The sequence below is a fragment of the Chrysochloris asiatica genome, unplaced genomic scaffold (assembly GCF_000296735.1).
Source record: "Chrysochloris asiatica unplaced genomic scaffold, ChrAsi1.0 scaffold00380, whole genome shotgun sequence".
Classification (NCBI taxonomy): domain Eukaryota; kingdom Metazoa; phylum Chordata; class Mammalia; order Afrosoricida; family Chrysochloridae; genus Chrysochloris; species Chrysochloris asiatica.
The window spans coordinates 1,393,413-1,410,943 of NW_006408898.1; the positions used below are offsets into that span (position 1 = coordinate 1,393,413).

The 17,531-nt window shown below is 40.2% G+C and overlaps 1 protein-coding gene across 1 annotated transcript in view; it reads right to left on the reverse strand.

Moving 5' to 3' along the window:
• The window catches only part of TMEM87B (transmembrane protein 87B), a 73,988-nt gene that overhangs the window by 26,898 nt on the left and 29,559 nt on the right, over positions 1 to 17,531 (reverse strand). The window contains exons 5-10 of the mRNA XM_006876449.1: positions 16,027 to 16,155; positions 12,360 to 12,413; positions 9,805 to 9,895; positions 7,484 to 7,545; positions 7,063 to 7,246; positions 1,611 to 1,710 (exon numbers count right to left, since the gene is read on the reverse strand). Coding sequence (XP_006876511.1) covers positions 1,611 to 1,710; positions 7,063 to 7,246; positions 7,484 to 7,545; positions 9,805 to 9,895; positions 12,360 to 12,413; positions 16,027 to 16,155 — 620 coding nt within the window. The remainder of the gene's footprint in view (positions 1 to 1,610; positions 1,711 to 7,062; positions 7,247 to 7,483; positions 7,546 to 9,804; positions 9,896 to 12,359; positions 12,414 to 16,026; positions 16,156 to 17,531) is intronic.

The following is a 17,531-nucleotide window of genomic DNA, read 5'->3' on the forward strand; positions in this document are numbered from 1 at the left end:
GAAGGCCTGGTTGGTCCAAAGTGTGGTGAGACTTGGGGATGGGCATCTGAGCCCAGGAACAAGGATATAGCCACGGAGGGCTAGAGCTGAGAATGAAGCATCCAGCTGATATGAAGTGAGAGATGAGGCACAAGAACACCCAAACTTGAAGATTTTGACTTAGCCTCGTTGGCTTGATAATCAGAACTCAACTAGAGGAAGACTGAAAACACAAAAAACAATTTTGATAAAGGAAACAAGTGTAAATTGATACAATTTGATGAACTTGACCTATACTCTTGGATGCAGTAGCTCAAAATACCAACTGAGAGGGAAGGAGACTTCACATCAAGTATCAATTCTATTCCCTCTGTATACAGAGTAGATAGTGATGGGCAACGTAAACACTGACTACCTAAAATGAGGGGTGGATAAAGGCATGAAGTGACTGGCTTACAAGCTTTCAAGAGGGAGTTTAGTTTAAGAGTGTGTGGGGGAAGATACAGTCTCCACTGAATAGGTTTCATCTTGTCTAGATGGTTCCAGTGAAAAGAGATGGGAATAAGATTCTTATGATTCAATAGCGAGTAACTGTTATCATCACTAATTGCAACTGTCACAACTATAAAGGTAGAAGTTTCGTAACAAAAACAGGGGAGTAGTTAATCTTATAGTCCAGAAACAGAGGACCCTGGGACCATCAAGGGAGAAGAGCACAAGCGGAATGCAGGACCCTGTCCAGAGAAGCAGCTATACCAGAGATGGAGGCAGAGATAAGGACATGGAGAGAAGGAGCAGCTGAGGACTCTAGACACATGGAAAGAGAGGGACTGAGAGCTGGAGGTCAGGAGGCAGTATTGCAAAATGTGCCCTTTGGCTGTTTAAATTATTATATATGCCTGACTGTTAAAGAAAGAAAGAAAAAAAAAAAAAAAGAGCTAAAATGAATAGAGAGAAATACTGTTAACTGATGGTATATGGAGGGGATTATAATCATTGTAATGAAACAAGGTATATGATTTGTTGAATGTAAAACTGGTGATCTGCCCTGAAAACTTTCAATCAGTTCACAATAAAAACTTAAAAAAAAAAAGTATCATTTTAGACTTTCCATTATCCTTACTGTTGTATATTAATTGAGCTAGCTATAAAAAGTTAATGGAATTCAAACTCAGGATCTTTATTTCAGGATATTATAAAATAACCTGTACCCAGAAATGTTTTAAAAACAGGTTCTATGAGGCACTGTGGACTAATACACTGGACTGCAAAGTAGCTTTGAATCACAAGATTTGTGGTTCAAGCTCATCAACTGCTCCTTGGAAACCCTATACAGAGTGGCTATGGGTCAGAACCAACTCGACTGCACTTAACAACAACAGCAACATAGATTTATATTACCTATAGAACTGGTTCTATGCTATTGCGAAGTTAGGGAGAAAGATAAGGCTTTCTGCTCCCACTAAAGCCTCAGAAACACTATACAGGGTTGCTAGAAGTTGAAACTGATTTGGAAACACTTAACAACAACAACAATTGAAAAGTTTGATTCAATAAGGATCATAATGTAGATGGATCGAATCACAAGACCGAAGACTCAGTCAGTGCCTTTTCAATTCACGTATACTTACTTCACAATGCCATAACCTAGGCTCACAATGATGACAAGGAGACGAGCCAATGTCCTCTTAACCGCAGAAATCAACTCTGCAAATATTAATAAGCTTTGAGCTGAGGAGGGAAAAGAGAAAATCATTCACTCTATGTACATCTGGAGGTCTCTATATATACCCCAAGCCACTGCCATTGTCTGACTTACAGCGGCCCTATATAAGGTTTCCAAGGCTGTAAATCTTTATGGGAACAGAAAACCTTCTCCTGTGGACTGGCTGGTGGATTCCAACTGCTGACCTTGCAGTTAGCAGCCTAACGCATAACCTACTATGTAACCAAGACTGCCGTCTACATACACATGTGTATACAATAAAAGTAGATGAATCAACAAGAATTTGAAAAATCAACAAAGTCTAACATCTGTGAAAGACACCATTTAAAAGCTCCTTCCAGTCCAATGGCGCTCAATCCTAGGCATATATTAGAATCACCTGGGAAGTTCTCACAAGTTCTAGGTCTATTCCAATCACAATCCACAGCCACTGGAGAGTTTTACGAGTTCGTCATGTGATGCTAATGTGCAGTCAGGGATAAGAACCACTGCTCCAGACCAACACTGCCCAGCAGCACTCTCCGTGACAAAATGTTCCGGATATGTGCTGTCCAATAACCACAGTAACCACTAGTCACATGTGGCTACTGAGTGCTTGAAATACGGCAGTGTGACTGAATTTTTAATTTTACTTAACTTACAGTTTGCTTAATTTACATTTAAATAGCCAGCCCTGGTTTGTGGCTATCACACTGGACAGCAACAGCTCGAGACTGACAAAGTCAAAACCACGATCCCATGTGTTACTGAGCACATCTGTTCCAAGGACGTGGAATCTTTGCACCACCTAAGGGCCTCACTGACAAGACTAACAAGTGATTATCTACATAGACACTCATATATGATAGTACAACCAGTTTTCGGCTCATATTTCTCCACCTATCCACAAGAAACCAAGTCAAGTGCTTAGAAGTCCAGATACACTAAGTTTACTACATTTTCTCAACTGCCAATCTTGTGGTTGGGTGCTGAATAGCTTTCAGCGACCCAATTTACAACTGAACTACACACTGCCCAGGCCTGTGCCATCCTCACACCTGTGCCTGTTCAAGTCCGCTGTCGCAACAAGTGTGTCAATTCATCTAAGTCTTCCTCTTTTTCACTGACCTTCTACTTTACCAACCATGCTGTCCTTCTCCAGCGATTGGTCCCTCCTGATAACAGGACCTAAGTGTTTGAAATGAAGTCTCACCATCCTTGCTTCTAAAGAGCACTCTGGTTGTACTTCTTCCAAGACAAATGTTTATTCTTCTGGCAGTCAAATGACACATTCAGTATTCTTCACCAACGCCATAACTCAAATACATCCATTCTTCTTCAGTCTTCCTTATTCATTGTCTGGTTTTCACATGCATATGAGATAAATGAAAACACCATGGCTTGTTGGGTAAGATGATGAACTTTAGTTCTCAAATTAACATCTTTGTTTTTTAGCACTTGCAAGGTCTTTCACAGATTTTCCCAATGTGATACATCATTGATTTCTTGACTGCTGCTTTCATGGGTGTTGCCTGTAGATTCAAGCAAAATGAAATCTTTGATAACTTCAAACTTTTCTTTGTCAGGACTGTGCTTACTGGTCCAGATGTGAAGATTTTTGTTTCATTTTTGGTTGAGTGTAGCTCCCAAAGAAGCTAATTTAATATGACCTTCGGTTTTCTTTATAAAGTTTCTTTATTGTGAATTGAGTGAAGGTTTACAGAACAGACCGGTTTGTTTCACGGCACAGACTGGAAGCCTCACAGGGCAGCAGCACTTATCCCTGTGCTTTCTGTTTCCATTCTTCCTGATTTCTGAACTTTTCTGAACTTTATCCTTGGGTAAAATAACTTGATGCTAAATGGCTGATTTTTCTAAAGAGCACATACCTCACTAGTGTTACTGTTCCTCTTATAGAACTGTGTACTGTTTTGCTGAAAACTGAGTCACCGGCGTTAAAGTTCATTTGCAGACTGGAAGGGTGACTAAGAATCCTAGCCTCAGGAGTTCTACCAGCCTTTAGCTGACTTATTCTCATTTTATCCATATTGGGTCCTAATAATCACTGATGCCCATGCCTTCGATGATTTTTCTAAATTCTATCCTTCCAAGAACAAGACAACCTGTGTTATAGAATTCCCACGTGGTAAAATCAGAAACAACAGGTCCAGTCTTCTGACATGCCTCTCATTCAACAGGGCTATTCAAAGACACTGACCGTGGTCCAGGGTGTCTGCTGCATGCCCGTTTGGCGCCATCTCAGAGACAGACCTTGAATTCCCTGAGGATGGTTCTCCTCCATTCATGGTGCCCAAGCTGTTGCTTTGCCTCCCCAAAACTCACACAACTAACAGGATAGGAGCTGAACTACCTTCGCCACCATTCATGACTGCAGTCATCCTTCGTCATAAGCAGCAGACCTATCCTTCCTTCCTTCCTTATCTGTTTTACAGCACTGAAAACCTACGAAAACTTGTTATACCTCTCACATGCATCCTTGGCTGTTTGGCTTTTCTTTATTATTCTCTTATATATGCCCTTTTATAGTTGGGAAGATTTCAGATATTCCCAACATACGAGAAAACGCATGATGAGCTCCTGTGTACCTGTCATGCAGCTTCAATAATTATCAACCTTACGTCCATCTTCCTGTGTGCACAGGTAGGGTTGGCAGTGAATATTCCTATATACCATCTGTCTGAACACGCTGCAAATATGTCCACATATGTAATGGAGTGCACAGGCATGAAGACCTCATACCCATAATCAAACACCTCCGGGAACGAAGGTAATACTGGACTTACAGGCTAGAGACCCGATGTCTCAGAGGACATCTAGATCATTTGGCATAACAGTCCATAAAGACAACGTCCTGCATCCTACTTCGGTGAGTAGTGACTGGGGGTCTTATATGCTTGCATGTGGCCATCTAAATTACAATAACTGGTCTCTCTCTGAAGCAAATAAGAGTAAAGAAAACCAAAGACTCAAGGAAAAAATTAGCCAAAGGACTAATGGACCCCATGGACCACAGCCTCCACTACCCTGAGACCAGAAGAATTAGATGCTGTCCAACTACCACCACTAATCCTCTGACTGGGATCACAACAGAAGGTCCCAGATAGAGGGGAAGAGAAAGGTAGAACAAAATCCATATTCATAAAAAAAGGCCAGAATTACTGGTTTCATAGAGACTAGTGGAACCCCCAAGAGGATGGTCCTAGGTCTCACCTTCTAGCCACATAAGAGGCTGACCTATAAAATGACACCGAGACCTGGGGTGGTGCTGTGGGTTAATGCACTGGACCGCAGATTGATTTGGAACACAAAGTCAGTGGTTCAAGCTCACTAGTCACTCCTAGGAAACCCTATGCAGGCTCTCTATGAGTCAGAACCAAATCGAGACGACACTTAACAGCACTGTAACAGCAATACCTGGAAGGAATATGCTCCTCAAAGCAGTTATATGAGAACCAAAGGGCTGTATGTGAGCAAAAGCAAAGTTAAAGCAGGTAGGGGCAGAAAATTGTGCAAATGTAAAGGAGGAATCCGAGTAGAAAAGGGGGCATACAGACATATTGTGGGGACTGCAACCAATGTCCTGGAGCAATCTGTGTATAAATTACTAAATGAGAAACTAATTTGCTTTGTAAACTTCCACCTGAACCACAATATAAAATATTTTTTAAAAGTTCACACTGTATAAGCTAGCAATTACAGGTTACAAAAAAAAATTATGCCAATCTTGTTTCATCTGTATTCCAACCTACGTTTTCCTTTCCTGCTGTGCTTTACAGTCACCACTCCTCCGTCAGTCTGCTGTACTGTGGTGACTTGCATGTCGCTGTGATGCTGGAAGCTATGCCACCAGTATTTTAAAAAATACCAGGAGGGTCACCCATGGTAGACAGGTTTCAACAAAGCTTCCAGATCAAGACAGACTAGAATGACAGAGAGGTGGGCCACTTCTGAATGGTTAGCCACTGAAAACCTTAAGAATAGCAAAACACTGTCAGATACAGTGCCAGAAGACAAGACCCTCAAGTTGGAAGCACACAGCGACAGTAACAAGGGGCTCAAACAAAATGCTTGTGAGCATGGTGCACGACCAGGCAGTATTTCCTTCTGCTGTTAGTGCACAGGGTCACTGTGACTCAGACCGATTTGATGGCACCTAACAACACGACACTTACAGCAAGTAGCAGACATGACCAGGAAGGGCTGCCCAAGATGCAAGGTGTAAGCAAGGGCTTACTTGTGCTCCTCAGGAGAATGATGAGGCTTTCTGCTCCCGCAAAGATTTACAGCTTCAGTAACCCTACACAAGGTTGCTATAACACTAAACCAACTCCAGGTACTTAACAACTAATCTTTAATGAACAATTTCACATGCTTTTCACCACATGGGTACTCTGTGTCTGTCAGAGATTATAAGAGGCTTTGATTCTGTAGGCAGGTGCTAAGGGGTGGAAGAGAGACACATACCAGAACCATACCTAGAAGCAGAGTCTTTGGTGTGGTGAAAAAAATGTGAAACTATTTCTTACAGATCAGTAAATCAGTATAAGTAAGCCCATGCTTAACCTGCTTACAGCTGGACAGAGCCATGTGATTTGAAAATGGGTACCAAGGTCATTTGGAACTCATCACTCAGAAGCACCTTCTCCAGAGCATTCAACTGCTTGGGGCTATTTCACCTTCTAAACGGTTCAGCAATGGAATTGGACCTTTGTTTTTCTGGCTTTTTGAAAGCCACTTTCTAGAAGCTTGGGGTATACATCTGAGGGTGTTCCCTACATCACACATTTTACTGTGTGCAAACTGGGATGAGGCCTCCACTGGTCCCCAAAGAAAGGCTTAGGAAGACACAAGAACACAGTGCTGTGTACACCAGCATCCTTGTGCCGTGGATTATATCCCGAGACAAAATTTCTTTTCTTTTTTAGCAGAGGAAATAAGAAAAAAATAGATGGGGGAGCTGGGGGGCAGAGAGATGTAATAGGTTTGGCAGTACCTGACATTCTCCAGCCCAGAACTCTATTGTGTGAATCCACACACTAGATAGCTGAACCTTGGTGAATAGGAATTTTCTTTCCCCAGGAAGATGGTGAGGGAAAGTTAGCAAAACGGAAGGTAGAAAATGAAGAGATGCCTTCATGTTAGTCCAGATCAGATTCCTTGTCTGACATTCTCTTCTTGGCTTCCCTCTTCTTCATCTACAACTGGGTTTCAAAAGGTTTGTGGAAAAATTCCATGGTCTTTCAATTCCATTTTTCCACGAATGTTTTGAAGGACTCTCATTTAATATGGCTATACTCAAATCCCTTCTGCTATACCTCTTGGCTCATACTGTACTTACCAAGACAGTCACAACTTACTTGACAGTCCAGTGCTGTTGATGTTTTGGTATTCAGAATAAAATACTGCTTTTTCAAGCATTCCCAGGAAAATAACAGCTGCAATCCAGAACTGGATCCTTAATATATCTTTCCAGTAACAGGCTGACCACATCAGCCAGAGTACACCATATAAAATATAAATAATACACATCACCATGTAGAACTGTGGGAAGAGAAGCAATTTTGATCAGTGAAGGCTCTTGAGCATCTAAAAGCTGCTGTTTCTATAGTCAATCATCTGTGTCTTCATTTTACCCATGGAACCAGGGATAGAAGGTATATTTATCAAAGCATTCTTTATTAAGGGATTATCACTACCAAGATCTTAAAATTTAAGAATTTTCTAATTAGGATACAAATTTCATCTTAACAAAAGAAAAAAACAGTGAAAAATACTCACAATCATCAGCGGCCAGTCTGATGCAGAGATATATCCATGAGGCCCCATCATAGAAAGAGAAACTAGGGAAGGGAAGGTAGGGTGCGGAAGAAAGGAAAAGGTGAATAACAATCGGTCTTAGGTTTTTACATGTAAGCTACATGTAAGCTCACATGTAAGAGACGGCAATATAAAGCCAAAGCCATAAATGCAGAGTTTTTACCTAAGACACACAAGGTATTGAATAATTACAAATTAATTGATTATATCATTTACCAAGATACCTTCACTGGTGTATGTGCTGTTGTAAAATCCTGGGCCAAATCTGATCTCACACTAAAAGCAAAGCAGTATTGACTACCAACCTAGACCTTAGACTGACCCCTTTGGGTTCACAGGCCTTCCTGAGGACTTTGTCTTCCTCGGTGTACCTTGGGATACATTACAGAGCTCACGCACAGAGGTTAGGAGCAATGATGAACTGAGTGCCAAGTGCAGGCAGGACGTGCAGGGTTCAGCAACTGCTCCAGTTACTGCTGTGTGCCACTGCGCTGATTTCAACCCCTAGCAACCCTGTACAGGGTTACGAGAGCAGCTGCTGGGTTTGAACTGCCAAACTTGCGATTAGCAGTCCAGTGCTTATCCTACACCATACCAGGGCTCAATTACTAAGTAGCAGGCACTTAAAAACTGCCTGCTGGTGTTGGGAGAACAGAGTCCTAGTGGCACCATGTATTAAGCATTGGATTTCTAATCACAAGGTTAGCAGTTCAAATCCACCTGCCACTCCACTGGAGACAGATGTGGCAGTCTGCTCCCATAAAGATTGACAGTTTTTGTCCTACAGGGTCACATGAGTCAATGGCAGTGGGTGGGTGTTGGGAAAAGGCAGCATGGTAGAAAGGAGGTGCAGGCTAGGTAAGTAAATGATGCCAAGCTCACTGCTCCCCTCTATATGGCATAGTTTGACCCATGCCATCCCTTCCCAGCCTCAGGTGCCCTGAGACCACCTCCCCTGCCCAGGCCCAGGGCTCCTCAGCAACAATGCCCAGGTGGCCTCATTGTTTTCAGCCTCTCCACAGTGGATGAATCGGAGCAATATGCAAATGCTCAGGACGGGCACATGCTGCTTGGTGGTGTTTGCCAAGGTAACGCCCACTCTGGAACACATCAGTCAAAGCAATTAGAGGGCACATGAAAGTGTTCATTCCCTTGAAAAGAGCTTACTGAGAGCTGACTCCTGCACTAGGCACTACGGAACTTCTCGTAACCAGACCCAGAGGGTTCAGCATCATGAAGTGAGGGTGGTGCAGGGGAGATATCAGAGGGGACCTTAGTTGGTGGACATAGCACTTCTACTCCTGGGATGTAGGCAGGCTCTTTGAAATAATAGTTTTCAAAGACAAATATTTTAAAGTCTCAATGATGCCAATTTTCATGAAATAAATATAATCTACTTCAAAAACAAGGGGCTTCAAAACGTTCGTGGAAAAGTTCCATTACCTTTTAATTCTATTTTTACATGAACTTTTGGAACTCATTTCTGTATGTTAAAAAACTAAAGTCAAAAAGGATGGCGCATTTTATATTGTGAGGCACTGTAGGATAAGCACTGGACTGCTAGGTCAGTTTGAATTGCAAGGTTGGCAGTTCAAACTCACTAGTTGCTCCTCAGAAACCCTATACAGGGTCTTTACGAGTCAGAACCAACTCTACAGGACTTAACAACAACAACAACATGAAGTATGAAAGAGTCTTGGTGTGGTATTGTGGGATAAAGCACGGGATCGCAAGGTCGGTTTGAACCATAAGGCTAGCAGTTCAAACTTACTAGCTTCTCCTTGGAAACCTTATACGGGATCGCTATGAGTCTGAACCAACTCCACAGTACTTAACAACAACAACATGAAGTATAAAAGGAGCCCAGGTGGAGCTACAGGATAAACACTGGACTGTTAATTTCAAGACTGGCAGTTCAAACTCACCAGCCACTCTACAGGAGAAAGCGGAGCCTTTCTGCTCCTATAAAGATGGACAGCCTCAGAACCCTAGACAGGGTCGCTATGAGTCAGAACCGACTCCACGGCATTGAGTTTGATTTGGTTTTGAAGTATGAGGTTTTTAAATTTTATCTCAAATTAACAAAATAAAAATTTCAGTACATGTTAAAAAAATACTAGAATTAAGACAAGCATAATGCTTTAAGTTCCCAAAATGTTAAGTTTAAATAACTGAAATTCATTTTTGCCTGTGTTTTTAACACAGTATGTGGATTCAGGCCAACAGCTAAATACAGAATAAAGTAAATGGAAACAATACACACGTATGCAGTTTAACTATACCATTCAAATTCCAGTTTGCATCTGTTTTCTCCGTTTTAATAGATACAATAAAGATATGAAACCCATCTCTCTGTGTTCGGGCAATTACATCCTAAAATAGAGGAAAACAGCCTTAATGTTATATATTTTTTAATTGCCACTTAAGATATAATAAACAATTGCTTGTCATATTTTAAAACAAGTCTGAATGATTGAACTGTGCTTGCTTAAAAAGAAAAAGAAAAAATGGAGCAGGAGGCAAGGAAAGGACAGCCATCGGACTAACTTTCCACCAGCATCCTTCCTCTCTGAGAAGGGCAGAAGAAGAAAACAGCTTGTAACATATTTTAATGTTTTTCTATTACATTTATACATATTAATGAGGCCCCTCATTAACCAAATATTACTCTTCTACACAGTATTTAATAATACTATTCAAATTTTTGTTTCTAATACTATCTCATATTTTTATTCTAATGTTATCAAGCTTCCAGTTTTAATTACATATGTGCTCTTAAATATTGAGTTGGGGGAGGAAGAAGGCAGATAACACTGTGAGAAACAACTGAGATGAAGTACACGTATTCAAAGTGAGCTGGGTGATTCAAACTCCTAAGGTGGGGGAGGAATACCACTGCTCACTGTAATGCCTATGTTGTTCTTTTTCTTAGGTGCCATAGAGTTGGTACCAACTCTTTGTGACGCTACACACAACAGAACAAAACACTGCCTGGTCCTAGGCCAACCTCAAAATTGTTGCCACACTTGAGCCCACTGATGCTGTCACTTTGCCAATCCATCTTGCTTGGGGTCTTCCTCTTTTTTTTCTGACCCTCCACCTTACCAAACATGATATCCTTCTCCAGAGGCTGTTCCCTCCTAACAATATGTCTGAAGTATGAGACACCAAGTTTGGCCATCCTGGCCTCCAAGGAGCACTCTGGCTGCACTTCTTCCAAAACAGATCTGTTGGTTCCTTTGGCAGCCCATGGTACTTTTAATATTCTCTCCTCCAACACCATAACTCAAATGTGTCAATTCTTCTATGGTCTTCCTTATTCACTTGTCCAGCTTTCACATGCATATGAGGTTATTAAAAATACCATGGCTTTGTTCAAGCACACCTTAGACCTCAAGCTGACATCTTTGCTCTTCAACACTTTAAAGAGGTCTTGTACAGCAGATTTGCCTAATGCAGTATGTCATTAGATTTCTTAACTGCTGCTTCCATGAGTGTTGATAGTTAATCCAAGAAGAATGAAGTCCTTGACAACTTCAATTTTTTCTCTGTTGATAAGAATGTTGTTTATTGGTCCAGTGGTGAGGATTTCTGTTTTCTTCACATTGAGAGGTAATCCATATCAAAGGTTATGGTCTTTGATATTCATCAGTAAGTATTTTAAATTCTCTTCACTTTCAGAAAGCAAGGACATATCATCTGCATATTGCAGGTTGTTAATGAGTCTTCCTCCTATCCTGATGCCCCGTTTTTCTTCATAGAACCCAGCTTCTTGGATTATTTACTCAGCATAATGTCTATGCACTCTCTAATTCCCCCACATACTTGCATACTTGGACCAGAACTTTCTACATTCCTCCTTCCTAAACATTTCCTTTCAGTTCTTTCATTTCTTAACTTTTCTACCAGTCAGAGAATCTCTAGATCATAGAGTCCGTCCTAGCCACTGCAGGACAAATGCCTTTCCACTATCAAGAGTTCCCTCTAAGACAGCTGAAGAAAACAGGAAATGGGAAGAACCACAATACAATACAAAGCAAGTGTTGTTGCTGTTGTGTGCTGCTGTCCAGTCAATCCCCACTCATAACGACCCTACAGGACAGAGTGGACCTGCCCCAGAGGGTCTCCAAAGCTGTCAACTCTATGGAACCATATTGTTCTCCCACAGAGCTGTTGGTGGGATCAAACCACCGACCTTCTGGTTAGCAGCTGATTGCTTAACCACTACTCCAGCAAGACTCCTTAAGCAAACACTGTTGTTGTTGTTATGTGCCATCGAGTCGGTTCCGACCCATAGCGACCCTGTATACGGTTTCCGAGGGTGTAAATCTTTACGGGAGTAGAAAGCCTCATCTTTCTCCCGCGGAGCAGCTGGTAGTTTCGAACCGCTGACCTTAAGGTTCGCAGCCCGATTCGTAACCTAAGCAAACACTAGCTTCTCTTAAACTGCTGTCAGTCTCTATACATAATTCCCTGTGACCCTCTCGACTTCTTATTCAATCTTCTGACTTCTACTAATTCCCTAACAGCAAAAATTTTGGTATCTCCTTGTGGGCATCTGGAAATGCAATTTTATTTTTAAAGAAAAAAAAAGTATTACGTTTCATTTTAAATTATAATCTTTAAGAGACTTTTAAAAGAAAGCCAGCACCAGTATTTACAAAATTCATAGAGATACATTAAGAAAATATGCTGTTTAAAACAATATTCTTTGTTGCGTTCCCAATTCTGTTAACATTACATTATGTCCCTTGACAAATTATCTGTCCATCATGTTTTTTTCAGACCTAATATAATTAGTGTATTTGATGTAAAGTCATATAAAATGACTTCTTACCGTTGGTCCTTCGTGGTTTGAAACATTTTTGATATTTGGCATTAGCTCTTTATTCTGGGGAGAAAAAAAAAGTAAAATAATTCCAATTTATGCTGTTGCAATTCTATAGGGAAAATAATTTTAATAATTAAGCAGAAACATGTGCTAAGGATAAAAGACTTAAAAGCTGATTATGAGAGACCAAATCTTACTGCATCCTGAACATAAGTAACAAGATTCTGTTTACTTCCTTAATGAAGATCATGGTGACTGTTGGTGGAGAGGGCGCTGGGGAGTCAAAGGGCGCATGAGCACAAACATACCCTCTTCAGCTGGGTGGCATTTACACATGGGTGGCCAGTTTTTGAAATTCATTTAGCTGCACATTTATGGTAGGACTCTCTCCTATACAAGTCATAGACTGAATTGTGTCCTCCCCAAATATTTGTCAACTTGGCTGGGCCATGATTCTCATGTTTTGGCAGTTAAGTTGTTATTGTTGGTAAGCAACATCGAGTCAGTTCTGACTCATAGCAACCCTGTTTAGGGTTTCTGAGGAATGGCTGGTGGGTTTGAACCACTGACCTTATAGTTAGCAGTGCAGTGCTGACCCTGCCACAATAGCGCCACACCAGGACTTCTGGCAGTTATAAAGAATTACAAAATGGCAGTGCTATGAGGATTCACCATGAGGTGATCTGATGTGATAAACCAATAAGAGGATTAAGAGTGGGCTGCAATACCCTTCACCCCATCACAACCTGACTGTAAAAGAGTTGCCCAGAGGTGTGGCCTGCAGCATTTTTTCTCTTATACAAGAGCTAAAAAGAGAAAGAATTGATCAGACAGAGTGACCTATTATCACCAAGAAAAAAGAGCCAAAATTAGAGTGCATGCTATGAATTTGGGGTCCTGCACTGTCAAGCTCCTGGATCCAGGGGAAGATTGATGCCAAGATGCACAGAGACCTGCAAGGGATGCTGGGCCTACAGGCACTGAAAGGAGACAAGGTCATTTCCCTTGAAAGAGCCAACAAAGAAAGAAAAAGCCTTCCCCTAGAGCTGCCTCAAAATGTGAGAGAATAAATAGATTTGTTTGTTTAAGCCATCCTTGTGGTGTTTCTGTTATAGCAGCACTAGACAACTACTACAGGATATTTATTACACTTTTTTTTTTGAAAAATAAAGAACACCTTTTAGAGCTTTTGTAGCAAAAAGGGGTGAGTGTTTGATCTTATAGTCCCTGGGTGCAGGAACCTAGGACCATCAAGGGAGAAGAGTTGGAGGAGAGTGTGGGACCCTACCCAGAGAAGCAGTGATGCTAGAGATGAAGATGCGGCGAGACGGAGCAGCTGAAGACTCTAGACTTATGAAGAGAGAGGAGATGTGTGCTGGCAGCCAGGGGCGCCCTTTGGCTGTTTGAATGATGAAGCATGCAGGGGATTGTAATTATTGCAAAGAAATAAATATGATGAGTTTAAAACTCATGTTCTCTCATGTGAACTATCACTCAATTCACAATAAGAATGTTTAAAAAATAAAAACTAAGAAAACCTTTAAAAATCTGTTGTTCACTTCAGAATTTACAGCAAACAAAGATAAATTCAAATGACCCATAACCTCATACTCAGGAATGATTGCTATTAACATTTTAGAATGTAACCATCCATGCTGTTTTCTAACTGTAATTCAAAATGAGTGCAAACAAAGCCTACTATTTTATAGCTTTTTTTTTTTTTCTGTTAACATGTCATTAAGAATCCTTAAAGTCTTTACAAGCCTTCTATGTAAGTTTTAATAACCAGTCTTTTGTGTATAGGAGTACTATGATTTAGTCATTCTGATAAAGGTATAAAGGTTTTCTCTTAAACTGTGGTTAAACTATTTGATATTATTAAGACAACTAAGATAATCCTGGCACCTAAATGTTTAGTTCTATTTTTTTTTTTTTAATGCTGGCAATTGATCATTGAATAGAGCAGGCAAACATGAACTTAATAAAAATACACAAACCATTTACAAAGACAACTAAAAAATATTACTGAGAAACAAAATTAAATAGATGTATCATTTTCCTGGGTGGGATGACTTGATGTTTTGAAGATATTGGTCCTCTCCATTATTATGACATAAACTAATGCAATTCCTATTTGAATTCTAAAGGATTTTTTAACATAATAAAAAAGTCCATATTTATGTTCTTTAAGAATAATAATAAACCATTTCTGAATGCAAATAATAAGGGTGCTTGCCCTTTGGATATCAAAACATAATTTAAAATTACAATTATTAAAATAGTCAATTCTGGAGCAAAAATGAACAGACAGAACAACAAAAGAGTTAAAGGTCAGAGGAGGCCTTGTTGAGAAAACAAGATCTGAATAAATGACTTGATGAAAGAGTTCTCAAGCAAATCTCTGGGAGAAGAGCATTCCAGGTGGGAATACGTTGTTCAAAGACTCTAAGGCAAGAGTGTAGAAAAAACAAGAGTGTACCTAGAATGTTTGAGGAGAATAAAAGAGCTCAATGAGATTGAAAGATAAGAGCAAGGATTCCTCGTGTGGTGCTGTAGGATAAGCACTGTACCAAAAGGTTGGTTTGAATGGCAAGGTTAACAGTTCAAATTTATTAGTCCCTCCTCAGAAACCCGATACAGAGTCACTGTTACTTGGAACTGACTTGACTGCACTTAATACCAACAACATTTTAATCAAGGCAAGAGACAGCAATGGCTTAGAACAAGTTGGAGGCAGTGAGACACATTCAAAATCTGGATTTATTTTGGCAATAAAATCAAAAGAATTTCCTGTAGATCTGAGTATGAGAAAACAGAATGGTGTCAAGGATAACTTTGAAGTTTTTAGCCTGAAGAAGTGTAAGAAAAGAATTACCATCAACCAAAATGGGAAAGGTTCTACATGAAGCAGGCTTAGAGAAGATCAGAAATTCTACCCTGGACACGTTTGTTGACTTTTAGATGTCTGTTAAGTAATCCAACTGTACTTAGTTGGATAAGTAAGTCTAGGCGGGAGATACAAATTTAGAAGCCAACAGCATACAGATAGTATTTAAAGCAATGTGACTGGATGAGATGACCAAAGGAAGAAGTAAAAATAGAAAAGAAGACCATGAGCTGGGCAGTGAAGCCCTACAACATAGGAATAAGAGGCAGTCCCAACAAGAAAGAAGACGAAGGAACAACCAGAAAGCAAGTGGGGAAACCAGAAGATAAATGGAGTACTGGAAGCCAAGTTGAGAAAGTGCAGAAAGAAAGAAAGACTTCAGTTGTGTTAAATGTTCATAAGTCAAGCAAGGTGAGAACTGAGACCAGACCACTGGATTAACAACATGGTTACTGGGGATCTTGACTAGAGTGGAAGTGTTGGAATGGAGGGGGCAAAAGACTGACTGGAGTGGGTAGACAGAAAAGAGACTGAGAGATGACGCTGCGACAGTAGATTGTAGAAAAACTCTTGCAAGGAATCTGAAGGGGTATAAGAAGAGGGAACAATGGTGCCATTGTCTTACTATATACTATTATACACAGAGACACAAACTAAATTAACCTCAGATTTTAAAAAAGTAGACACCATTCTTTATCGGAATAGTGACGAAACAGAATTTACATTGATTTGTATTCACTGGGAATAAAATAAACTCTGTTTTAAGATGGTAAGGCAGATACTCACAGTCAATGATGGAAACACCTGTAAATCACTGTTACATTCTAAGTTTTCATTTTTGGTTGTCCAACAATCAATATTCTTGAAATAACTCCCACAGAAGTCTTCATCAACAAGGAGTTCATGTTTCTGTGACTGCTCCTACCCAAGGTAAAATTCTGTGTTATAATTTATTTGTACAGTTCTTATGCAAGAAGATAAACAAAACATTAGCTAAATAATATCAAGTGTGTTCAGTTTGGAGCACCTAAAATATGCAATAGAACAACGTGGCAAAAAGAAAATAGTTTTGAATATAATCAGAACATTCTTGACATTCCAATGTGTTCAGATACAGTAATATTTAATGCAATCATAATCTTACAGTAAGAAAAAAGATTAAAATATTATGACAAGGACACACACAGACACAAACTAAATTTATTTCAAGAGAAATAAAACATATTGGTCCTGTGGTTACTTCTATTTGAACCCATGTAAAAGAAAGGGAAACACACAGCAAACACTTAAATAAATCTCAAAGTAACATAAAGCAAAGGTGGCCAACCCAACTGAGAGCAAGGGAGACACTCATTTACACATCAACAATCTCCTCCCTCCAATCCTGCTGTTGTTGTATACCTTGGAGTCCATTCTGACTCAGCCACCCTAGAGAAGATAGCGTTTCCTAGGCTACCATCTTTGTAGAAGCAGACTGTCAGAGTACATTGATTTTCCCTATCTGTCAAGATTACCTATAGAATCACTGGCAGGCTTGAACCACTGACATTTCAATTAGTCACCAAGCACTTAATAATCGCACTACCAGGGCTCCCTCCTATCCTAGAATGAATGAGGAAATCATACTCCATAGCAGCTCCCAGTTATATTGGCTCCCATTGGTCATATATGGGACAATTTGACAAGATAAATAGCAATAAACTATAATCTGTATAACAAAGTAAAAATCAATACATCCATACTGATGACTAACAGAGAAGACAGACAGAAAAGAAAACTTTTGCTGATAGTAGAAAGTATAGAGGGAAAAGGGAATTAAAAAACAAGCATTTAGCAACTATCACAGTATTGATTGGTTCAGCAGGCAAGAATCATCAGAGGACATCAAAGCAAGTGGGTGAAGGCTTGATTTTAAAAAAAAGGATATTTACAGAGCTTCAAATGTGTCTTCTCACAAATCTCTTAATAACAAACAAAAAAGGAGTAAATTTACAGTAGAGAAACCTGGAAGATATCTCCTTAGCCAATTTACCAAAGGTTACCGCTTAAGACGGGACAAACCAGCATTCTGTTGTTGTTGTTGTTGTTGTCTGGTGCCATCAAGTCAGAACCGACTCATAGCGACCCCATACACAGCAGAACAAAACAATGTCCGATCCTGGGCCAACCTCACTACCGCTAATGCCACACTTCTCGCCATCAATGATGCTACCTGGCCGATCCATCTCGTTGGGGGTCTTCCTCTTTTTCTCTGACCCTCCACCCTACCCAGCATGACATCCTTCTCCAAC